Source organism: Chamaea fasciata, unplaced genomic scaffold, assembly GCF_029207755.1.
Source record: "Chamaea fasciata isolate MVZ Bird 193981 ecotype frontalis unplaced genomic scaffold, bChaFas1.0.hap1 SCAF_18, whole genome shotgun sequence".
In the NCBI taxonomy this organism is placed as follows: Eukaryota; Metazoa; Chordata; class Aves; order Passeriformes; family Sylviidae; genus Chamaea; species Chamaea fasciata.
In genome coordinates this window covers 6,436,525-6,461,974 of record NW_027094103.1, presented here as the reverse complement: position 1 = coordinate 6,461,974, position 25,450 = coordinate 6,436,525, and the positions used below count along the sequence as shown (strand labels likewise).

The window sequence follows — 25,450 nt, the reverse complement described above, 5'->3', positions numbered from 1 at the left end:
TGGGAATTGTTTTGAGGAGCATTTTGCCACGCTTTTTAGCACAGTCTCTTTATGACCTGTCATCCTTCCGATGCTCCTTCCAGTAAACCCCCAATTTTAGCAGCATTTCCGCGAAGCTTTTAGAGAGGGCTCTGTGACTAGGAAATGTCATAAAAAATGTGTCCTCTCTGCCTAAGTTACAAGAAGTATAAAGAATTTTTTAAAATTTTATTTGTAACTAAATTACTAGATTTTTTAAAAGCTACTGGAGCAGCTTCTTGTTTTTCAATGATTCCTGTTAATGTTTTTATTGATTTACAGGTAACCTAGTTTTTTCTTGTTTTAAAAATACCCTGTGATCAGCAACTCTAACTCTGTTTGTTCTGGCTTGGATGTGTGATTATCAGTTATACAGATTCTGCAGATGGAAATTATGTTGGTGCATGCACTGGAATAGATGCTGGTTTCTAATATCAGATAGATTGTCTGATTTTGGTTAATTGATGTAGAGACTTATTTTTAAGCACTGGAATGACAGTGTTGGGATTGTAAGGTGTTTAGGGAGCAGATCTGTTGACTATGTACATTTATGCCTTTTCTGAGCATTTTAAAATACTGAGAGTTTCTTTTTGCAAAGAGCTGTTGAATTACTGACCCGTGTTTGTTCTTACATTCTAAAGAGACACATTTTTTGGCTCTCTACCACGAAGTACATCAGGCTGTATTATGCTTTGTGTTTGCATAGGTCTTATTTTTAATTTGAGTACTATTTCTCTGCAAGCTCAGCCATAACAATGTCCTGTTTCATTGGATCAGTAGTAACTGTAAACCAGTCATTGCTAATTAGCTCATATGGGAAATTTAACCCTGAAGATTCTGATTTTTCAGAATAATATTCTATGAAGCATTGTCTTCATTGGGGAAAAACAGCTGCTCTGACTGCCCTTCTGTAATAAATTGTATTGTTGCAGCTGGATTATAGATGCATGCTAGTGCTATTTCTGGCTTTGTGAAGACAAACTTAATTAAAAAGAAGGTTGAACTTTGCTTTTTGGAGACCCTTTTTGAATTGTAATGCTGATAGTTTTCTTTTATCAAACAAACTTGGAATCTCAAGACAGTGTTACATGTTTGTTGTGTTTGTTTGTCTTTATAAAGGGAAAAGGTAATTCTAGTGCAGTAAGTGTTTTCCTCCCCAGAAATCTGTGTGGATGCATTTGTGCTCTCTTTGTAAGAATGCAGTTTGACTGCACTAGAATATACTTGGTAGTACAAATATAGGATTTCAAATTAGTAATAGGTTGAAAACTCTTCAGCTACTGGAGTTTTAGTTTCCAAATTGCTGGTCTCTGTGGAGCAGTGTAAGTGATCACAAAACAATGAGAATGAAACTAATCTTAAAAAACCCCAATTCTTTTCACAATTTTTTGCCCAAGCAAGCCAGCTTCCTTTTAAGCTCTGTCCTGGCACAATCATATCATTAAAATTGCTTTCTTTCTTTTCTTTTCATAAGCAATAAAATAATTTCACAACTGTAATGAATGCACTTCCTATGGTACATTTTAATTATATGCAGCTAATGATGGCATAGCTCGTCATTTCAAAAATTGTCTCACTGGCATTTATGACTTGGTGTAAACGCTCATCTATCATGGGATTATTTGGAAGAAGTGAAACTTTGAGAGCTGTCAGCTTGGCCATGCTGAGGAAAGTGACTCATTAAACAAGAGATGCTGCTTAGCAGTGGGACACTGCAGAACACATTTAGGTTACAAATATCAGAGTCAACAGATTTACTTTAAAAAGCCATGTTACTAGATGTCATTTTAAAAAGGGATATCTTAGCCTTGAAGGTTTCCAGACCACTAAACTGGGGAATCCAGGCTATATAATGGTTCAGAAGCGTTTAAAATAGGAATCAGTCTCTTCTGCATCTCAAAAGTGTAAGTTCCAGAGGAAGTTACCTTTTCACCAAATGGATTTACCAGCACAGGTCTTTAGAACTATAACACCATACTGTGAGCAAATTAAAGAGTTTTAGGAGAAAAAAAAATCTTTTAGTCAGCAAATCTTCTTTCTCATGATTTATTTTTAAAGGTCATAAGGTGACCATTGCAGTAAAAAAATAGTTGTTTGTACAGGAAAACCTTCCCAGATGAGATGCAACCCTGTCCTAAACCTCGGGGTCTGCAGCCTGAGTTTCCCAGAGCCGCTGGGTGACAGTTGACTGGAAGGTAAAGCTGAGCAAGAACTATTTGAAAAAGAAACATAGACTAATGTTTAGCTTTGCTTTTTGTTTTAGTTATTCCATAGTTTTTCAGTAGATGCTAAATTTCTTTGATTTAGAGGAGGGAAGGATTTTTCTTTAAAACACCAGATAGGAATCTTAGGACAGACTTTTCACACTCGGACAGCTGGAGCAGCTGTAGATTCCCCACTGAAATGAAAATGCAACAATTCAAGATTTAGAAAGGCAAAAAGTGTGACCAGAGCATTAAATAGAAGGGCCATATGATACCAAAATTAAGCTCTGTGTTTATTATAAAGAAAATCCTTGTTTTAGAAGGGAAAAAAATGAACTTGTTCCACCACTTTCTTTTTTCCTCAGGAGAAAACACAGAATATATCCTAGGTAATAAATCTGTTTTATGGCTCACATGAGAAAGGGTGGAGAAACTCCCATTATTTTCTTCCCAGAAATTGAAATACATATGAACTAACATGGGAGACACTGGGATTTTCATCCAACAAATGCACAGCTGGCTTCTGCTTTTATTATTTTTCTAAACCTAATAATTTTTCATTTGATTAGCTGGTGGCTGACAAAACTATCACTTGGGCTGTGTTTTGTATATTTAGTAGAGTAGGTGTGATGCGAAAGAGATACTGTAATGTGCGCCCAGAAGCACAGCACAACTTGTTCAGTTGATGAGAAATTTCTGCTTGCCTCTTCTTAAAATGCTAGTTTCTATCATCAGCATTTGAGTTTGAATATCAAGAAAGGAACTTCTCGACCTCTAGAAACAGGAGAATTGTGTAAGATTTGAGGATTATTTTTTCTTAGCTCGCGTTGTAGAATTGTATGTTGCTGTGCACATAGAAACGAATTGTTAGGAGTCATTGGCAGTCCACAGTGCCAGTTTTGCTGTGAGAAAGCAGTGAGACTATTTGAGAGCAGAACTGTCCTAGTCAGTGTTAGGAGGTGGGAAAATTAGAGCTGCAAACAAGATTTGTTAAGTACTTGAAGTGTACAGAATGTGAGCTGTGGAGAGACCCATGGACACAATGTGAATAAAACAACAGCAGCCACCCACAAATGCAATGAGACAATGAGATAAAGGGAGCACAGACATAAAGGTGGGAGAACAGGAGCCAACTAGGAATGAGGTTCCTCAGAGCCATGTCTGAGCAGACCTCTGTAAAGCCATGGATTCTCAGTTAGAAATCAGGAGGGAAAATGACCTATCAGAACCCCTTTGTGTGCCTTCTGCAGAATAAAGAAAATGTATTCAAGAGTCCAGTATCCTGTTTTGCATTGACCATTAATGCCAGGGACAAAGCAGGCTGGTTTCTCCTGTGTTGACTCTCCTGGTGTTTGAAGTGCTGAGCCGTGTTGCTGTCTGTGTGTTCTGGGCAAAGCAATGATAACAGCTTCCCTAAGTAAGCAGCAGGGGAAGAAGACTGCAGTTTTATCTCAGATGGGTTGGTCTGTATTGTTTAGTGTGTTTCTTGTTATTTTCAAAAATTCCAAAACAACTTGACGTGTTCTGGGGGCAGGAGAGAATGTGGGCCATCTGCTTCCCCTTGAATATTGTGTGATGATGTCTCTGGTTTTGATTTGTAGTCATTTACAAGTGGTAGATATTCAAAACCATGTAAGAAATTTCTGAGTGAAATGAGTTTGAAGCTACAGGTTCATTGCATAGCCAAACCTTTATTGTCAATGTCATTTCACACAGTGGCTGCTGGGGAAGGAATGATTTTGAAAGGACTAGTAGAATCACTGGATTGTGTTTCTGCGTTCTGACCTAGCTCCATTACACTCACTAAGTAATTGTTGACAAGTTCAAGCTCTGTAACTAGAGGGTTATGACTTTGCTGAATGCCATGAGTCAGTATATGTTCATGGACAAGGAAAATGACCTTAATGGAAAAATGCGAGACTGCCCAAGTGGCAGAAGATCATCATGGGAGCTCTCTTTTGGTTGTGTCTCTCTTAGAGGCTTTATGCAGCTTGGGGTCAGAATACTGTGCTGTATGGGACTGCTTCTTGGGGCACGGAAGTGCATGAAGTATCGGGGATGGCTGTTCCAACTGAGTGTTGCCTAGTGCAGAGGCCCAGGCAGCAGTCTCTCCAAAGGAGTCAAAGTCAGTGTGGCCAACTTCCTTTTTCTTCAGTCTGCCTTGTTAGAATTTGTATCTCTATCCTGCCAGTATTTAGCTATTTATTCTAATAAATCTTCTCTTCTGTACTGAGCTTGTTTGACCTTCTGAAGCTGTGCTTTGAATTCTTGCCCCTGTGTGCCACACTCGATCTGAGCTGGGTGAAACATGTTCCTGTGTTGACTGGAGGGGATCCGTTCCTGACGTGCAGCTGGAGATGCCGCTGGTTAGGAAAGGCTCTTGGAGCAGAAGTGGTTGCCCTGGTGGCATCACCTTTCCTGCAGTGCAGCACCCTTGCCTGCTTTTGCACTCTGATCCCTTGTTCCAGGTGCAGAGGGCTCCTCACCCACCTTGCAGTAGGTTGCAGAGAGGGAGAGAGTCCATAGTGCTGTGCCAAAAAACCAAGTGCTGGTGTGAGCAGGAGGGTCTCCAGCCTGCTGCAGTTCCACAGCATTTGTGCTCTTTTGCTCTTGGTAACAGTTGGACCTTATGGAACCAGGCTCTCAAATCTGAGAGTAATTGGGATATGTGACACATTGCAGGACTTTTTTAATTTTATTTTTTTTCTAGTACCGTGTTTAGGGCCTCCCTCCTTTCACTTCAACAATTGAGGGTGTTGGTTGCTTCCTCGTGTTTGTGTAAGAAAAGCTTTTTATAGTCCGTTTTTCCAGTTGGCGTATGTACTTCCTCCACTTCAGTGTAACACATCATTCTTCCCACTCCCTCCCAGGCTCTGAAGCTAATGGGAGACCTTCGGTGTTGTTTAATTTGCAATAAAAACGAAACTGTGGGGTTGGGAATGGTCATTATTCTTGCTTTAAAAGGTGTTCATCAACAACTTTTGTTTTGTTCTTGGTGAACAAGAAGGATGTAAGGAAGCAAGGAATAATCAGCCATATTTAGTTTATAGGACATTTAGTTTGAACTGGACATCTCTAGCTCAATTTTTGTTTAGCTGAAAATCTATCAAGAAAAGCAAAAGTTTGTCATAAACATGAATGGAAGTGGGCTGCGTTCTTATTTTTTGACAGAAGAATTCTTAATGTAATGCCGAATGTGAAGAATTTTTGAGTATCATCCATCCCAGCTTCTGCAAGGTAGCAGCTGGAGTGAAGGCAGTCTAGAAACTCCACATCCATCCATTATTTTGCCCTGTAATGGTGAGTCTGGCACACTGACAGCACTTGAGCCTTGCAAATTTGGAGCTGTGCTGGAGGTCTTTCCTTGATGTAACATCAGTTACACCCAAAAGAAAAGAAGGTGGCATGGCCACTTCCATGTCATTGGCTGACAGAGTCCTGTCCCTGGTCAGGACAGTGTGCACTGCACCCTGCCTGAGGACAGTGCAGCACCTGCTTTGCCACAGCTTCACTCCTGCTTGCTGGCTGTTTTTATCACCATTCGTCCAGGAGTGTGACTTAGCCCCAGAATAGAATTAGTAGTATTTAATGTGGAAGCCTTTTTTCTCTTGTCTATGACAGATAGATTATTGAGAGTATATGGGAATGCCCTTTATTTCTAGTGATTTGGATGCTATTTCTCAAGAAAGGTTATGTTTTGGAACTGGTTTTTTTCAATTTTAAATATTTTTTAATATAGTCTTGCAAGGTTTTCCAACGCTAATGAACACAGCCTAGGTCCTTCAGCAGAGGGGCATGTGCAGACATGGCCCCTTGTGGATTGTGCCTTGCTGCTTCAGATCTTCACTATTTTTAGCCTCTATATACACCTTTGTTTTTCCCAAGTGTCTAGTTCTAAGGTGGCATCATAATTAACCCAGTCAGGGCAGGAATTCACTCTTTTCCCATAAACTCCACTGTAAGCTCGCAGCAAAAAAAAAAAAAAAAAAGGATCTGAGAATCCTTGCAGCTTAAATCTTGCCGTGGGATATCTAAGGTCCTGACAGGTAATTTTTTTATCTACTTTTGTATTCTGAGATTTCTCTATGAAAATAACATTTTAAAGGTATTTGCTTATTTTATTGCTCCACTGCTAAATAATTGAATTCAGCACATAGCATTTAATTATAGAGATTTTTTTATCATAAATATTATATAGTGCCTGATGGTGTAATTTGGCATTTTTATAATAAGCCCTTACTTTTTAAAACAAGGGGAAATCTCTGAAATTCATGCCTTCGTGCTTGTGCCCATTAAATGTGGTTATCATTATCTAGTGACGACATGTGTTCTTCCTAACTAGGATTCTCTTCTCTTTCATGCTGATGCTATCTCCATGCTAGATTATTCCTGTTCCTAGTAGCACCCCAGGGCAGTAGTGAGAAGTAAATGTGTCCCGTATGGGCGCTTTAGACAGCAGTTCTGGCTGTGGGGAGATGGGAGAGGTGAGACAGTGGGGTGTGCGTGCCCTCCCCGTCCCAGCAGCAGGGCAGGCAGGGGGAGCAGGGCTGTGGCTTTCCGTGCTGTCAGGCTGGCTGGCAGGAACGTGGGAGCGCTGCAGTGGGACAGGGTGCAGTTATTTGTTGTGCCATGCGGGAGGAAGGAGCCAGGGAGGAACTGCGACTGAGTCACCCGCTCTTCCTGGAGCGCCTCCTGGGGTGGTGCTGCTACAGGCAGCCCAGTGCAAGACTGAGCCTGAAGGCTCCAGAGAGCTGATTGCAAATATTTTGCAGAAGTCTTATTTTCTGGTAATTACTTTAACATGATTCAGTGTTTTCACTTTTGTCTGATCTTGTCATGAGCCTTCTTGCCTGATCCTTTGCCCACTGTCATGGGAGCAGGGCAAGTGTTCCCACACCACGTGTACCATTCCTGCTGTCTTTGGCCTCTCAGGTTCAGTGGCTTTGAGTAGGTGCTATTCAGGACAGCTGACCAGGGATGTGTCATTTTGGAAAAATGACTGATCCTGTTCCTGTGAAGCCTTTGAAACTGCTGAACTGTTTCAGATAGTGGATTTAGAGCCATTTGTAGAATTTGGGTCCAGGTACTGTTTGCCAGTTCACGTTCCTAGTGATTCGTGAAATTGGAGCTCCTGTGGAAGCCTGGAACCTTGCTTCTGAGGCAGATGTTGTATGTGGACTGAGTCCAGAGCACCCAGTCTTCAACAGATATATGAAGAATGGCTAGAATTTAGGCTCCAGTGGGTCACCAACAGTGTTTACTAGAGACTAATAATAACAGTGAATGGAACTCGTTCCATTCCCAGTTCTCTCGGGTTTTAGAAATCCAGCAGAACCAGCAAAATACCTAAAGCCCAGCCACTGAAACCCAGCCAAATTTTGTAAAGATTACAATGGTAACTTCAAATAAATATAAATTGTGCTCTTTAAATGTACAGTTTATTTAAAAACAGTTATTTTGCCGAACCATATATGTACCTAATAACTAAACTAAAAATAACCAAGAAATAACCAAGGTTAAGAAATCTAAGATTGTAAGGTTTAGAAAAAACCTTTCTGATATATTTAATGCTTTTGTTTAACCATGTGATTTACATTTAATCCTAGTTAGACTAATTAATCCATATATATCTTTATAGCAGACCAAGCACTTCTCATAAGCAACTGACTGGTTTGTGTTATTACATTTGTTCAGTGAGGGTGGAGGGAGAGAGGTGTAGAGTATAACTCACTTGCATAATCTTTTGCAAGTAGTAGAAAAAAATCTGTCTCACAATATAGCTACAAGAAATACATGGGTGCTCATAATTCATATTATCCCATAAAATTTAAAAGAGCATTCAGAGACTGCAAATGAAGGTAATTTATGTGTAAAACCTCATCCATGAAGAATTTATTGCCATAGTAGGTATAATATACTTTGGCACAGACTTCTTCCATGAAACTAGTACTTGCAGATTTGCGAAAGGAACATACCAGAGACCTTGCAGGTTAAACTGTAGTCTGGTTTTATACACAACACATTATAATGAAGACTCTTCTCTTTTGAGAGAGCTGAAGTCAGTTGGTAAGTTAATGTGCCATGGCTGTGGACGATGTGTTTGAACATCTTCTCTGTGCGAGTAATCTCTTTAAAAGCAGTGTTAGTTTAGTGGAAAAAGTGCTACCTTTGTGTAAGTATTGATGTTTGTAAATATTTTGAACCTTAGAGGGAGCTGCGGAAACTGCAGAAGTGCATTCCAACAAAACATTTTAATTTGCAGTATCTAAAAATGAGTATGTGCTTTGCAGAGGTTGTTTGTTAACTATGTTGTGAAGCCCAGACCTCATTCTTGTGAGGACTGCACTGGGACATGGGGCCTCACCTTTCTCCCTGCACTTGAGCAGAACTGTCAGGTGAAGGCCCTGGGATCCATCCATCTCATTGCCAGTTTGACTTGGGCACGTGGTGGCCAAAGTGAGGCCAGGGCAAGGCTGTGGTTACGTTGCAGTGCTGCCGTGCACGGTCTCGGGGAGATGTCAGCACTGTTCTCCTCAGTGCTTGAGTGGCTCATGCAGCTAGAACAGAGAGTTATTTCCTTTTGTTCCTACTGCTGGACTCTGATTTCTGTTTTCTTTTGTGATTACATTGTGCACTTATGCTTTTATAGTTGCTGCCTCTCTTTGACCCAAACACTTTTACTTCCATGGAAGTTAATGATATTAAATGGAAATCAAGGCAACCCATTGCCACTCCAAGATTTCTGCACGATACAAAGTAAACCTAAGATAGGGAAGGATTTGTTATACTGTAAAATATGCCTTTAAATGCATGTAGCTGGAAATGGAGAGAAGCAGCTCCTAGCATGATATATAAGAGGGATTTTGGCCCACATCAGCAAGGGAAGCTACAGGGCATATAGGTATAAAAATGGACCAGAGTTCTCAAGCATTGATGTAGAGCAGATAGGACCTTTAAAATTCTTCCCTGAAAGGTACACAGTGGTGTTGGGCAGCAGTCTGCTAGACTTGGATTTTAAAGAACATTATCAATTCCTCTGGGATTCTAACTGTTAATTCCAGGAAGTCTAGGTGTTTCAGGAAGTGCTGTTCAAATATTATGCTATTTCTTCCGGATGTGGATCCTTGGACAGTACACTTACACTTAGTCTTTTCTCTGTTGGCTTGCTCTGCAGGAGAAATCCCAAACTATTGAGAACAAAGATAACTTCCTGTGCCAGGTGTATTAGCTGGAATTGTCTCTCTTGTAGAAAGAAATAACTTTTTTCTTGAAAGCAACATGGGACTTTTGATGTTAGTAACGGTTTATCTCATCAAGGATGTCACTCTGCTACTAAGAAAAGCTCACTGGACTCATATCAGAAGTACTCTGTTCAGTTCTCTGCTTTTCCAGATAGATTTAGTGGAGTTGCAGACGGTGCAGAAAATGGCAACTGAAACAATTCGGGCAAATGAAACAACTGTCATATGAAGAGAGACTGAAAAGTCTGCTACTCTTCAGTCTAGAGACTGAAAAGTCTGGTACTCTTCAGTTTAGAGAAAGACTGAGAGAAATTTATTGTTGAGATTTACAAAATCATGAAAGTGATGAAAAAGCCAGATGTGAAACTGTTGCACTCCAAATCCTGCAATGTAAGAACTAGAGGACACTCAGTGAAGGTAGTAGGAGACCAGGTTTAAAGCAAAGAAAAGAAAACAGTCCTTCATTTTCTGGAACTCCAGGTAGCGAATTTTTTTGCCATGGTATGTAGCAAAGGCAAAGATATCATCAGGTTCAAAAGAGATCAGACAATTTCATAGACAGAAACAGAACTGCAAATAGGCAGTGAAGTGCTGTGCCGTCTAACAGCATTGGGCATGGGGGTTTTGGGGGGCTGGAGGAAGGGACCTCAAAAGCAGCCAGGCTTCTGTCTTTTTCCTGAACAGTATCTCTAGTTAGCATGGCACTGGTGGAAGTCGGGTACTAGGCCAGATGGGACCGGTCATTCCACTGTGCAGGGCATTTCTTTCTGCCATACAGGACCACACCATGTTCTGCTTTGAAAGGGTTTTATTGTTAGTGCATTGAATTCTCATAAGGATAATCAAGAAAAAAAATCTTTATTAGTGTGTTAATTGTTGATACCTGAAATATTGTTGATACCTGAAATATTAACGTGTTTTAAAGTCTGATCCATTGATAGTCAAATGCCTGTTACTGTGCATGTCACTAACAGGGCATTTGTTTGGAAAATGTACAGCTTGGAAAATGGATTTAAGTTTGTGTGTTTATTTTTCTTGGCAGTGAGTTTTGGTTATCTCAGAAGGGAAGAGCTATCCAGGTGCAGTGAAGCTGTGTGGTGCCATGAGCACTCTGGCAGGAAGGTATGCAGGACAAGTATGTGGGGAGCTGGATCAGAGTAGTTTCTTCATGCTCCAGTACTGTGTGCTACTGAGATGTCTTTGTGCTAGCTCCAAGTAGGCCAAGTTGAGCCAATGAATCAACAGGGACTTAGGGCCAACCATATCCACAGATCAAGGACCCAGAATCTGGGTCATGGTCCCTATTCCTAGTCCTCAGAGCTGGGAGGCATCCCTGCAGTTTGGAGAATCCTCCCCAACAGCCTTCCGTGCCTGCCCAACTCTCACATAGGCTTCAGGCTACTGCTTCTTGTGTAGCAACTCACTCTTTTATTACATCTGTAGCATTTGGAGGAGATCTGCAAAGAAGGGGGGGGGGGGGGGGGGAGGGAAATCACTATTTCACTTTAATATAGGGCACAGAAAAGTTCTTTGATATGTGTTTGGGTGGGGTTTTTTGTAAAAATACATTGTCATCTGTATGCTTTTTTTTGTCTTGGTAACATTAAGCATATTAACAAAAACATTTTTTGCTTTAATCAGACAATATGGGCTTTGTTCATATGGAGACTTTTGAATATTATGTGTAGCTCCTGTACTCTGGGCACAAGCCTTTAGCAGGGATACTTACATGAGCCATAAACTGTTTGAGTGCATCTCAGGTCGGCTCATTGTGTGTGTGGAAACTGGTGGTGCTCTGCTGTTGATGAGAAATCCACCATAAACAAATCCTCACTCATGGTCTCAGGTGTGTGATTGGGAAACACATTTGGCTTTTAATCAAAAGAAATTGAGTGTTTGGTTCTTAGAAATATCTTTTCTCTTGTTTAAATGAAGTAAATGTTAACGCAAATAAAGAGCTTAAAGCAGTCTGACTAAAGCCTCAGTTAATTGAGCTTTGGTTCTGTGAGAATTTGGATGTCATCATCCTTTTGTTTTCCACTTTTCTGGGGAAGTACTTCAGCTATACGGCAAAAATAAACAAAAGAAACCTTTTAAATCTTCACACTTTAATACATTTATGAATATTTTTAGTTACTGTTTACTCCTTGCAAATTTATCTTGGTCTGAAAAAAAGTTTGAGGCGTATTGTTTTCCTAACAAAGATTTGACCTTCATCTTTATACATGGTTTCACTATTCTTCCTATCAGCATTTAGTTCAAAGGAGCACTTCGAAGCACGCAGGCAAAACCCAGTTCCATTGTGTAAAATAGAAATGTGTGTTTTATATCACAGGAGTTTAGAGAACAATGCAAAGGTCAATTGTGTTGCTTGCTCTTCTGTCACATGATGTGGGTGTGTATATGAATGCATCCCTGGAATTCCACTGTGGGATCTGCATCTTTGAAGCTGATGCTAAAATTACTGCCGAGGCTCTTCCAAAGGCGGATACTGATAGAAGATTCAATGAAATCGAAGGTCGCCAGCCTGGTAGGCGTTGAAAGATACCTGGCTATGATACTATTTCTGATTTAATAATGCGAATGGGAGGCTAGCCCTTTGTAATAATTAGGACTAATTACTGAAGAGGTGTTGACAGATGGGCTAAGAGGAAACAAACTGCCTTTATCCAGTGGCTTAGAGTCAGATTACTAGTCTTGTGTTATCTGTTTCTCAGAAAGTAGAAGCTTCAATCATTCACTAAGTCTTCAAAGGGGAAAGGGATCCTAACAATATACAGGATTTGGGATGAAGCTATGAAATAAGTCTTTGACTCAAAATGGCTAAATTAATCTCCTTTCCGTAAATTATCATACTTCTAAAGTTTGAGTTACAGATGGAGAATCTGATTGTAGTACTGAAAAATATGTGAAATCAGTATTGATGACTGTTCTGTTGCTGCTTCTGCTCATGGATTAGTCTAAGATTGGTTCCTTGCTGTTAATTATATTAATATGAATTCTTTGATTCCTTCTTATGCTGTGCTTGCTATCCAGCTGAAATGGACACAAGGGAAAGTAGTAAGTACTCTTTCATTCAGTGTTTGGTATATGCAGATTTCATATCTGATCAACAAGCAGAAAATACATCTGCTGAAGTTAATTACAGTTATTTACCTTTTTAGGAGACAAGACCATGCGTATTCCAGGAAGAAAACAATATATTACAATACAATTGCATTTACTGAGAATGATGGAGGATTTCCTTAAAGAGGATTTCTTCTCTCCTTTTGAATGTAGCATCCATCCAGCACATCTGCAAGAAGTAGATACAATTGTCCCGTGTGAATGGAGTTAACAAAGACATTGAGGGATTAATGGTTTGTCACCAGAATGAGCACTCAGTGTGACTTACTTTAGGCAAATGGTTTAAAAGTCTAGCCACCTTCCATCTTCTCAAATGACTTTTAAGTGCTTTTCTCCACGCTCTCCACCATATATAGAACCTGGTTTTCTTAGAAATGCGATAAATATGGTTGCATTCGATAGCACTTATAAGCAGAGGTAGCTATCAATTATTTATTTACTTTTAACAAAAGGGGCCATTTAATTAATGTTTAAATATTTATAACAGTTTTATTGTGCTGTAAAATCGGTTATACTTTGATCTAGATTTTCTGGTTTGACATAATAGGGTTGGTAAAAGTTTTCCTAATGAATTTGGTCAGAACATGACATAATCTGATTATCTGATGAAAGATTGACACTTCAGTTCCTGCCAGCATAAAAGTGCAGTACAATGGGGGCTGTTGAGCACAAATTCAGAGGCTGGGAGTTCAAGTTCAGGTACGGCAGAATTGTACAAAGTTTCAGATTAATGCAGTGAAACAGTGTTGTATTTTTCACTACGTTTTTGGTCAGGAGTAATTCATGGTGAATGAGAGGAGTGAAATTTGAAGTTAAATGTGTAAACTGCAACTCCAGTCTGTAACTTTGGGTTAATTTCCCTCCACTTGCTAAATAGTAGTTAGTGATACTCATTAAAACATAGAGAAATTAATTGGTCAGAACATGACAGACACAGGAAACAGTACCAGAAACTGGGAATTAAGCATCATCAGTATTCTACCTGTTAAATGTGGAACCAGTTTTTTATCAAATATGCAAATGCTCATATGCTTGGAGATGAGCATATTTAACATTTGATGCATCCTACAGGCTAATGTAAAATCGATGTAGATATATGTGATCAAACTGGCATGAAAGAACTGTTGTGTCTAAACTGTAAGCTTAGCCTAAACTGTTAAGACAAACATTAATTTTTTTCATTTGATATTCAGGTAATATGTGCTTTGTAAATGTCATTCGTATTTGCAGTGGAATTATAGTGATCTCTACTAGAATTCTTGGACTAAGTTGCTCTCCAATAACTTGGCTTATCCAAATACTTACACTGTATAGAACAGGAATCCTAGTAGATAATTGACACATTCTATTAATAATTAAGCTTGAATTTTGGTGGATATTTCATAACATAAAAATACTTAATAATCTGTCATTTTGAGTCATATATTTAAAAGTGGTGTACATAACACTAAATCTTTTTTTTTCTTTTCAATGCTGAAGGGGTTCTTGGAGAAAGTAAAGTGTTAAGTACCAAATGTGATGGTCTTTACTGAACTGCAGTTTGTTTCTGACCTTGAGAAGATTTTTCTAATCTGAATAAGGATTTAAAGCTTTAATCTAATGAAACCATACCGACTGTCCACATTGCTTTGTTTCTGAAAATACCACATGGCATGTGAATCTCAGTGTCCCTGGGAAGGGACAGTCTGTGCCTGGATTCAGTGAGTGGAGTTCTGGGGACTCTGCCACCTTGGGAGATCACTTACTGTCCCTGCCACAGCTTCTCCATCTCCAGAGAAGGGCATGGAATAACACTGGTGTCAGAGATGTGTTGAAGTTTACACAGAAGCAGAAAGCTCCCTAGGAGAAAATGGTTTATGAAATACTGGTGTAATGAACAGACCCTGCAAACCCTCCCTCGTTTGAGCAGCCTCACCAATATCATCTGATAGTTTGGACAAGCACAGATCAGAGCCAAAATTCGGATTTCAAAATACAAGCAGGTCTTAAATAGGAATTTCCCTTGGTTATTTAATATTACTTCTGTGTTTATGTCAATTTATCTTGTTTGCTATTTGCAATTTTAGAATATATTTTTAACTGTTATGAAACAAATGACAATATAAACATGGGAGTAGGAAATATGTACAATATTCTGATATAAATGCATCTCCCACCATATGCTGGTGGAGTACGTAGCCTGTTCAGCTAATTGCAGAGTCTTTTTTCTTCTTTTGATGAATATGTATTTTGTGAATATATTTTGTACTTCTGTTTTTAATTCTATGAAATGTAAACTGTGTCATTAAAGTAAAAGAAATACTTTGGGAAGCACTGTCAGAGCTCAACTTGCAGGGTAGTTTAATTTAATTGCCTACCTCTGCACGGCATGGTGGGGCGTACACAGTACGGGGATGTTTCATAAGCAGAAGGAAGCATGCAGCCAGCTGAAGTTTTAAAAGTACGTGAAAAGTAGATTGCTTCATTGTGTCTTCATAAAGTGTCACTTCTCACTATCTCCTCCTAACAAATGAGTGAGAACTGCCAACTTCAGGGACGTTCATATAAAAAAACCAAAAAAATTGAAGACTTCTGACTAAACAACAGTCATTTTTTCCTCAGGTATGACCAAAGCAAAATAAAATACAACTAACTCCATGTGTAATAAAATATATGCATATATTTCTTTTATCAGAGTTTAATCCAAATATAATATTTATAGAGTAATAAAAAATTAATATACTTTTGTTTTAGTTGAATTGAGGTGACTTGATGCAAAATTAAAAGGCAGTGGCTTTTAAACTTAGGAAGATAATTTAATTTTTAGATTGGTATGAAAATGGGATTTGGTAATTTTCTCCCTTTTTGTTGACTGTATCAAGCCAGGTCCTGAGCAGACCCTAATGTTCATGGAGATAGCTCAGCTTCTAGCAGCTCTGGACACAGTCCTGTACGTCCAGAATCAATTGATAAGTCATTAATAAGCAGCGTATTTTATAAGTATAATTTAATTTAGCATTGCTTATATTTTGTTACGTAATATCATGTCACATACTTTTCCTTAATTCTGAAAACTCTTGTTATACTTCATACTTGGAAGAAGAAAGTATAGGAGACAAAATGTCATCTGATTTGTACTGTGTTTCATGTTCCTATGCCCTGTGGGAGGAAAGGAAAAGTAATAGAACAGACAAATAAATAAACGTGGTGTTGAAACTGGCATGACAGTTTCTGCTCTTGCACAAAGGAACTGCAATCAATTTATTGTCTTCATTGGTCAAGTGCCAGAATAACAGTATAATATTATACAAGAGTAGATTAATTAAAGTGTAATTAGAATGGAATAAATTAAACAATCATAAAAGTTTGTCATGGGAAAAATATGTGTTTAGAATTAATTAGTTTTCAAATAAAGTGATATTTTAATTGCTCAGAGTTACAGAATCCTTAATTGCAGACATATAATTCTGGCCTAAATAACTTCAGTTGCTGAAACAACTTGATATATTTCTTCTCTGTCAATTCTTTTTAATAGTTTGTTACCAAACAAGATTATTGCCGGAATGTCTGCAAAAATGTCTGGAAGACGTTTAATTAAGCCCATGCTATCTGAGGACATTATTAGCTCTTGGAACCAAGAGATTTGTGGCTGATGCTGCACTATGCAGCACCCCTAATTAAGGAGGATGGGCAGACAGAGCCCCGTGGCTGACAGATTGCTATGCATGGCTGAACTGGAGGCTACTCAAAACAGTCTTTTGATGGTCCTTGGCTCATCAATTTTCTGCTAGAGTTCAATGATTTATCACATGTACAAACTTAAATTCATCCTAGGTCTGATGTTACAGTAAAGAGAGACTTGTATAAATCCTTTTTTGAACTTACTTTTTGTATATATAAATGCATATTCAAATTCGACTTTTCAAAGTGATTAATCATTTGTTGACTTTTGTGTCCCCAGTAATTTTATGCAGAGTGTGTTGTAGAACTTCTGTGGGCTTTTATGCTTTCTTTCTCCAAACAAGGCTGGCTGTAGTTACATCATTGCACTTTTCCAAGCAATTAATGGTTTCAGAAAGTAAAACAGATGGGTGTCTTTTCCGTTGTCTGCAAATTGAACCTGTTTATGAAACACTAGAATTTCATCTGTTTCAACTGTATTTCACGCTGTATTTTAGGCTCCCTTATTAAAAACTAGTGCAATAACATGAGAGGCAGGGGCTCTCACATTTTCAGACCCCATATTTTTGGCATAAATGCATCCATGATATTTGTCTGTCTCCAAAATGTTTACTTCAGTAAGATTTGCAATGCCCAAAATGTTTAATTGTGTTAAAAAAGGTCAGCCAGCTGATAGCTGAAGGCACATATGTCAGAATGAAAGACTGAAAAAAAATTATCAGTCTGACACAGGGGGAGTATTAGAATGATTAATGTTTATGTTAATTTATGGCTTTTACATATTGATTAATAGCTTTTTGTTCCAGTGACCAAAATGTGTAAGTGGCAATGAGATCCATATGCTAACTCAGTGTCTTTCAAATGATTATAATCATTCTTAGTTTTGTTCCCATGCTGAAACTATGTTTTCATATAGAAAGTAATTGTTGTACAGTGAGTTTTTAAAAAACTGCACATGGAAGTATTTGAAATTGAACCTCACAACACAAGCCTGGGTTTCAGTATTTGTGAAGGTTACACACTGACATTTACATACATTTTTCTTGCAAGTTTCATTACTTAAAATCTTAATGTATTGTGGTTTAGCCTTTTTCAGGTAAGGAATGCTCACAGACAAAAAAGGTGCTAATGCTGGGAGGAGCCATTATCTGAGTGGAAATCATTAAAAATGTGTTGCATTGCATAACGGTTATTAGTCATTTTCTCCCCTGCTCCCATAAGATTTCTTGGCATATCACTAGTTGCTGATAAGCAATTTTGTTTGCTATCTGTCCATTGACTAATACAATTAAAATGTGGAAACCTCCATCATTCATTGTCTAAATGTCAAGAGAGGAGGTAATTTTGGGGATCTCCTGAGAAAAGATGAACTCCTAACTTCCCTTAGAAGTCAGTGGAAAATGGAGGTTCTCCGCACTTCTCAGACTGAGACTTGTGAAGTGTTTTTCTGAGCAGGCAGTCATTGTTAGTCATTAGAAATGATTTGGTGACTATTTAGAATGAAAGCTCTGACAGTATTTAGTGTTCCCAACCTGGAAGAGGAAAGACTCTTGTCAGCTGTAATGTTGGCTGTGTGGCAACAGGTTTATGATATCAGCTAATGAAGGATTCTGTAACTAGGTCATATAAATCACCGCATTCTCTTTGACATTGATGTGTCGCTGACGAGCAAGTTTTGCAAGCAAGATAGAAATCTGTCTACAGTATTTGGATGTGGTGTTTTCTAGTGCAAGCACAAACTAATGAATGCTCCCAGTCTGCTGTTGTGGTTTTTTTTAAATTAAATATCGTTATTATAATTAATTAGGTTTTGAAGTCAGAAAGTCTTGCAGATACACATCGCTCTACTTAATCTCTACTTTGGCAGTCATAAGTAAAAAATAATATGAAAAATAAGCAACTCAAAAGAAAGCATTTTGTTGTCCTTACCGCTGAAAATTAAGAGTACTTTATTAGTACATTTACTGGTTATATCAAAATTTTCCACTGATTCTTATTTCTGCTTGACATCAATTTCTTGATTTAAAAATTTCTACTGATTTCTAATTTCCACTTGAAATAAATTATTATTTAAATTTACTTTAAAGAAAGTCTAGAAGTACAATACAGTTTCTATCTCAGTTTAGCACTGAAGATAGAAATGGGAGTTTTAAACTGAAAGCTGCATTGTTATATGACTGACAAATGAATTTTCATATATTCTGGGGCTCTGACCTTTGCAACTGTTTGTGTAGCACTCCCACATCTCTTGATCAAGCTTCTGCTGGTTTTACTTTTGCTAGTGCACGCTTCTGTCTTTGCGCACAACAGACAAATCCTGTGTTTCGGGCAGCTGGGGTAAGAATCAGAAAAGCAGGTTTCCTGGCTTTTTGTTTGGGATTTTCACTGTTCCCTAAGTGTTTTGCGTGTTACCTTGCTGCGGGACCCAGAAAGGCGTTTCTTTGTACAGCTGAGTTGCTTTTCACCTCGGGTGCAAAGAGATTTCTTCAGTCGCACTACATCTCTTTGTATTGCTGAATTCCCTGTTTCAGTGTGTTCCGATATTTTTTGGTTTGTACATGCAAAATTAAAAGCTGGGCTTAAAAATTTGTCACAACATGTCTGAAGAATTGTTTACCAAATCATATACCTGCCTTCAGACCATTTGTAGTCAATAACCTATAAAAATTTGACTTTTGCAGTCAGATGAGGTGAACTTCAGCTCGTTCCACTTGCGTGGATTTGTCTGGCATCTGTTTTAATGATGTATGAAAATGTTACTGATTGAATGGGTTCTTGTAGCGCTAAATTCCCTTTCTCTGCTTCTGAGAAGTGCCATAGAACCAGGCAGCATTTTGTGACAAGCAGGGATGTGTAAGATATTTCCAAGTGCCGCTGTGTTCTAGCACAATTCAGTGAGGGGGATCGGGCGCTCCGGGACCCTCGGGCTCTGTTGAGGCTGTTGAGCCACAAGGAGAGGCCACGGCAGTCCCAGCAGCCCTGGATGGGCGTTGCTTGGGCTGAGAGTAGTTTGTGGTTTCACCACTGAGAAACCTCATTGTCTGCAGTGGTTGGAGGCTGGAAACGTGGGAACGTTGCTTTTGGAAAGCTCATACTTCAAGGGCTGCGCGCTGAATTTTAATGGTGGAGATTGCAAATGTAATGGAACAAACAAAATCGTTTGCATTGCACTATTAACTTGAAGGAGTCTGTTATTTGCACTGACTGCCTCTGCAGTTGCAGCTCAAGACCCACTTCCTAAACACATTCATGCACTGGAGCACACAGTGCTGTGACACAGAGCAGAGTTTGTCAGGGGGTGCAGGTAGGCACAGAACTGCAGGCTAAAAAAGGGCTTTTGTGTGAATGAAAAAGCCTGGAAAGGGGGAAGAACAATTTATTCACATCTTTCTCAACTCATTCTTTTCTCTGATTTTTCCTTTGGGAGGGTGGCACCTGGTTGACTGGGAATTGTCAAAAAATAACAGGGATTTCATGTATCTGTTTGTGAGCACACCTGGATGTGTTGGATATTTTGCAGTAGTAATTATGTCTGCACACCTGCTGGTTTCAGTCCCAAATCAGTTTGCCAGACATGCCTAGGGAGATTTATTTCTCCTATACCTGAAAAAGCTCTTTTACCACAGAGGTTTTACTACTCTAAATAAGCCTAAAGAAAAATAGAAGAGGATTTTTTCCTGTCTTTTCTTGAGCTGTTGGTATCTCAAAGTGAACTGTGGAGTTTGTTAGGGGGAGGAGGGTGTTTGCATGATATTTTAATAGCAATTTGTTTTTGCTTCAATGTGTGATAGAAATACAAGTGACAGGAGTGGGAACAGGAGAATTGCTGAATTCTGCTGGAATTTTTCCTGTGGGAATCTGTTAATGTTTTTAATTCTCTGAGAGATTTTTCTAAGGTAATCCTTTTGACATTTACATATTTTAAATGACTCTCATTAAATAAAAGCTTAACTTTTTTATATCAAATGCTGAAGTGATGATACTGAAATACCACTGCATAGAAATTCAAATGGTTTGAGGATTATTCTAATTGCAACCTAAGCAAAGTAAGATTTGTGAGGGATATTAATAGTGAATTGCTCTTTAAAATAATGTAATTTTGAAGGAAATTTAATTGCTCTAGCATTTAGCAGATGCATTTTCTTAGACAAAACCCTTTTTGGTACCTCACGTGTGGTGCACTCAGCCGTTCCACTAATTGAAACCCTCATTTGAGCAGCTGGGTTTCCACTCCCCAGTTGTATAGCAAACATAACTTGTGCAGGAGCCCAAGGGTTTGCAGTGCACCCTGCGAGAAATCCTTCTCGTTGTCTGAGCCTCATCAGTGTAGCTCAGCTCCTGAAGGCCGATGCTGTTACCAGCACAGGGAAGGCTGGAAGAAATAAGAGGTGGAACATCTTTTTTAAAAAACCAAAGAGCTTGATGGTGAGGTGTTGCCTCTTTTGCAGGTGATGCCGTCTTGCAAGCAAATACTGCCATGAGCAAAATGATTCATGTATTCATGTCTTTTCACTCCTTTCACGAGAGTGAAAGGACAAACATATAGTGTAGCCCAGAAATGCCTTTAAATGAACTTTATTCTGCAGGTTGCACTTTGCTTGTTCAAGCCCTTGAGCCAGATTTTGCTCTCAGACCAGACTAAATACTAAGCAAATTCATTTAATTAAATTTGTTGCAGATATCCCCAGTTAACAAGAACAGATTGGTCTCCCTGAGGCTAGATAGAGTTAACAAGAAAATAAATGTTGTGCTAATTAGAGAACTCATTTTTAGGCACCTGGGGTAAACTTTAAAAAGTCCTAGAGATGTAGGATTGAAAATTCATTTGGAAATGAGTCTTAGGCTTCTAAATCACTTAGGCACTTTTGAAAAATTTCCCCAGAGGCTTCAACCATCTCACAATCATCATATTTAGCATGTTTGTAGCTGCCTGCTTAGCAAAGCACTGTATAACCATTATGTGTTTGAATCAGTACACCACAATGTGCTTCGTTATCCCTGTAAGGTAGAGACACTGAGCTACCTGGTGAGTTGAAGGTAGGCTAAATGTCCTTTTTTAGACTATGCTTGTGTGTCAACAGGAACAGGCTGGTGCTTTCTTGGAGTTGTTAAAGTACCAGTACCCCAAATTTCCATCTCTTTGCAACCTCATGGGACTTTCTGTAGGTACCTAACAACTTTTTATTAAATCTTGACTTGTCCAAGCTCATGGACAAAAAAGACAGCAAAGATTAAATTTTTTAGTTCCAGCACCTGCTGGAAGGAAAATGAGACACTTAATACTGTCACACTGTTATTCATTTGCAAAATCATGATAGGAAGTAATAAGGACTCAAAAAATATTAGGTTCAGTATTAAGCCAGCTTTCCAGATTCATATGTGATTAGCAGAAAAGCAAGGAAAGAACCAGACTCTAAGGAGCAAAAAGTCCCTTCACTAACTTGCAGCTCAAAAGCATGTTTTCAGTAGGGTTTTTTTTTCCTGTAACTGTTCTGAGGATTTTTCTGAAATATCATCCTTGTAAAGACATGCATTAGTAGTGTCTGTTTCATGCCAGGTAAAACCCTTCCCACAGCCACGCACACACTTGCTGTCTGTCAGCAAAAACTTCTGTGTCAGTAATTAGAAAAATGCTATTAAAAACCTGCCTTGTAATCCCAGATAGCCTCTGGGTTGCCTCAGTTCTATTTCCTTGCTCAGTGCAGTGAGCCAGAATTGCTTCACCGTGAAGTGGGACCCTGCTCCTCTGACAAGCTCAGCTACTCTTTTATTTATCTGGTTCTACAAAGTGTTGTTTGGAGGGCACCAGCACTCAGCTGTAGTGCCCCAAGGAAGCGTCCCTTGGGGACAAAGTCCTTGGTGTGACACATTTATAACGCGGGTGGAGCATGTTGCAGATGGGCACTTGTGAGCTGCATCTGACCGTGGGGGCGAACCTGCACATCATGTACATCTGAAAATTTACTCCAGCCTGCCATGAGTCTGGATCATCCAACAACTTCATAAAATAGATGAGTCAGGGCCCTAAAACACAGAGGGTATCCACTGAGCTCATTATTTTCTTACCTAATTACACAGTGCTATTGAGAGAAAACTGCACATTACACTGAAGAATCCTGTTTCATCACTAGCCCTACAAGGTAATTGCATTTAATTAGAACCTATAGATACCATGGTGATAACTGACCTATAAACACCCAAGGTAGACCTGCAAATGAGGTGCATTAGCCAGTGCATCCATTAAACACAAACTGAAAGCTGGTACTGAGGTGAGATGGCAATGAAAAGTTGGGCTGTTTTGCCATGGAACTCGTAGCTCTTGCACTCCGTTCTGATTCTCTGCAATTCCTCTGCTGTGAACCGACAGGCAGACAAACACTTGCTGATCTTCCCTTACTGAATTTAGAACACTTTTTGTTTAATCTGGGGTAATATATGCATGAGTGGGAAAAAGTGGTGACAGGTGACACCTGCAGTGGCAAAAGCTGCTCTTTTCTATGAGCTTAGGTCAGAAAGGAAGAAGCAGATACACAAGTGTGGCTAGTAATGCCACAGGTCAGGGAGCAAACACTTTTCATGGTGAAAATATTTCTTGTAATGGACATTGTAATGCATTTTCCAATGAACTGCAAATTGTACTTCCAGTTGAATCAGCTGCTGGTTGCCTTGTCTCAGGTCTGGAGGGTCATTTGCAACAAGTCAGAACACAGAAACTTTGTCCTCATCCTTCTCCACTGTTTGTGCACAGCTGCCTGCAGAGCTGTTAATGTGAAGGGAAATACCTGGTGAGGGGCCAGGGCAGTGAGTGCCTGTGGGGATCACACAGGCTGTCCCTGTGAGCTCATCAGGAATTGTTCTCTGCGTTTCCCGTGTGGGACAGGGCAGCCTGCTCCCCCATATACCAGTCCTGCTCTGTGCTGACTCAGACTACATTTGACATGAAGCTGAAAACATCCATCTCTTGATCCTTTAGGGAATACAAACCTCTTGGAATAAAACGTTTAGCACAGTAGTCACTCAATTAATATCAAGTACTGTATTTCTTTTTTACAAGAAACCATGCTTAGAACCAAAAATTAAAATACTCTGGAGTAATGGGATTCTTGCGTAGAAATGATCATCACTCCCATCTCATCAATACGGATGAGGGTATTGAGTCTTTCATTACTAAATTCACAGATGACACTAAGCTGGTAGCGTGTGTTGATCTGTTGGAAGGTAGGAGGGCTCTGCAGAGAGACCTGGAAGGGTTGGATGGATGGGCAGAATCCAGTAAGATGACGTTTAATAAGTCTAAGTGCTGAGTCCTGCACTTTGGCCACAATAACCCCCTGCAGTGTTATAGGCCTGGACAGTGCCCAGGCAGAAAGGGACCTGGGGGTACTGGTGACAGCAGCTGGACATGAGCCAGCTGCTCATGGTGTGCCCAGTGGCCAATGCCTCCTGGCCTGGATCAGGAATGGTGTGGCCAGCAGGAGCAGGGAGGTCATTCTTCCCCTGTACTGGGCACTGGTGAGGCCACACCTCGAGTGCTGTGTCCAGCTCTGGGCCCTCAGTTTAGGAAGGACATTGAGATGCTTGAGTGCGTCCAGAGGAGGCCACGAGGCTGGTGAGGGGCTGGGAACACAAACCCTGTGAGGAACGGCTGAGGGAGCTGGGGTTGTTTAGCCTGGAGAAAAGGAGGCTCAGAGGTGACCTCATCACTCTCTACAACTCCCTGAAAGGTGGCTGTAGTTGGGTGGGGGTTGGTCTCTTTCTCCAGGCATCAAGTGACAGAACGACAGGACACAGTCTTAAGCTGTGCCAAGGGAAATATAGGTTGGATATTATGAAAAAGTTTTTTACAGGAAGAGTGATAAAGTACTGGAGTAGTTTGCCCGGGAAGGTGGTGGAGTCACCATCCCTGGTCGTGTTTAAAAGAAGATTGGATTTGGCACTTGGTGCCATGGTTTGGTTGAGGTGTTAGGGCTGAGTCGGACTCAATGATCCTGAAGGTCTCTTCCAACCTGGTGAATCTGTGATCTGAAATTCTTTTCAGTTGATACATTCACTGCAATGCATTTCTGAAAAAACACAAAAGTAGTATTTTTGTGGGGAGGAAGGGGAAAGACCTAGCCAGGGGGCTAAAGCAGAATGATAAATTCCTTGCCCACTCAAATTATGGGTGTCAAGTTTCTTGTATTTTGTAGCTCTTCCCTTTAGCACAGGGAGAGCAGCTGACCGATTTGGGATTTACAAGTGTGTGAGAGGTGCGTGCACGCGGCCAGCTCAGCACCTTGCTGAGAGGAATGCAGCAAAGAGCAGGTTGGACACCTGCTTCATCAGCTCATCTTAAGAGGAAATACTTCACCCTCAACTGGGTGGCAAATAGAAAGACCATTCAATAATGAAAATTCAGACTGGAAAGTGGAGAAGCAAGTGTCCTGCTCAGAGTATATTCAAAGCTGTCATTTCACCTTAGGCTGCTTTACCCTCTGTGATATCTCTGTCTGCTTCTCACCCCTCCAGTTCACTGCTCCAATGGCTCTGCCACCTCCAGATCCACAGTTTGTGCTCAGAGGTACCGGTGCTGCAGTCCACACTCTGCATTTTTCCTGTGGAGGCCCAGAACCTGATATCCCCCTTCTTTTCTCTGGGTAAATACACCAGGATTTCTGGCTCTGCTGAGCGTCATATAGTTGTTTCCTTTTGAATTGAAATGTATTATTTTGACAAAGTGTTTCTGGGGATAACAGCAGCATGCATGGGTGTTGGGGAAGATGAATCAGGGAGACCTTATAAATATGATCTCCCTGCCATCCACGGATGTTCCTACACATGGGTTTACATGGTGGGTGTGTTACCTCTGCATACAGCTTCAGTTTTGGAAACAAAACAAACAAAAAAAGGCAAGGCATCAGACTCTGATCACCTCCATGCAGTGCTCACACTAAAAGCATCTCTTTCTATTGCCAGGTCTGAGAATGGATTTATCCATGTCTGGAACCTGAAAACACACAGAGTGGACTCAGCATTGGATGGCCATGGAAGAAAATCTGTCTACTGCGTGGAGACAATGGGTGGTAAAGACAGGCTTCTCAGGTTAGCAAAGCAGGCAAAAAACAGTGAAATTATTCTTGTCTCTGTGACAAATTTGTGTCTCTGTGATTGAAGTTAAAAAAAGGGAGGCCGGGGACACAAAGGATTCTCTTAATTCTGCAG

At 39.9% G+C, this 25,450-nt stretch overlaps 1 protein-coding gene across 2 annotated transcripts in view; it reads left to right on the top strand.

Annotated features, from left to right (window-relative positions):
• The window catches only part of GNB1L (G protein subunit beta 1 like), a 47,114-nt gene that overhangs the window by 1,636 nt on the left and 20,028 nt on the right, over nucleotides 1–25,450 (top strand). For both annotated transcript variants that reach the window (XM_066199663.1, XM_066199662.1), the window contains exons 2-3: nucleotides 24,758–24,885; nucleotides 25,205–25,330. In XM_066199663.1, the coding sequence (XP_066055760.1) occupies nucleotides 24,770–24,885; nucleotides 25,205–25,330 (242 nt within the window). In that variant the 5' untranslated portion in view covers nucleotides 24,758–24,769. The remainder of the gene's footprint in view (nucleotides 1–24,757; nucleotides 24,886–25,204; nucleotides 25,331–25,450) is intronic.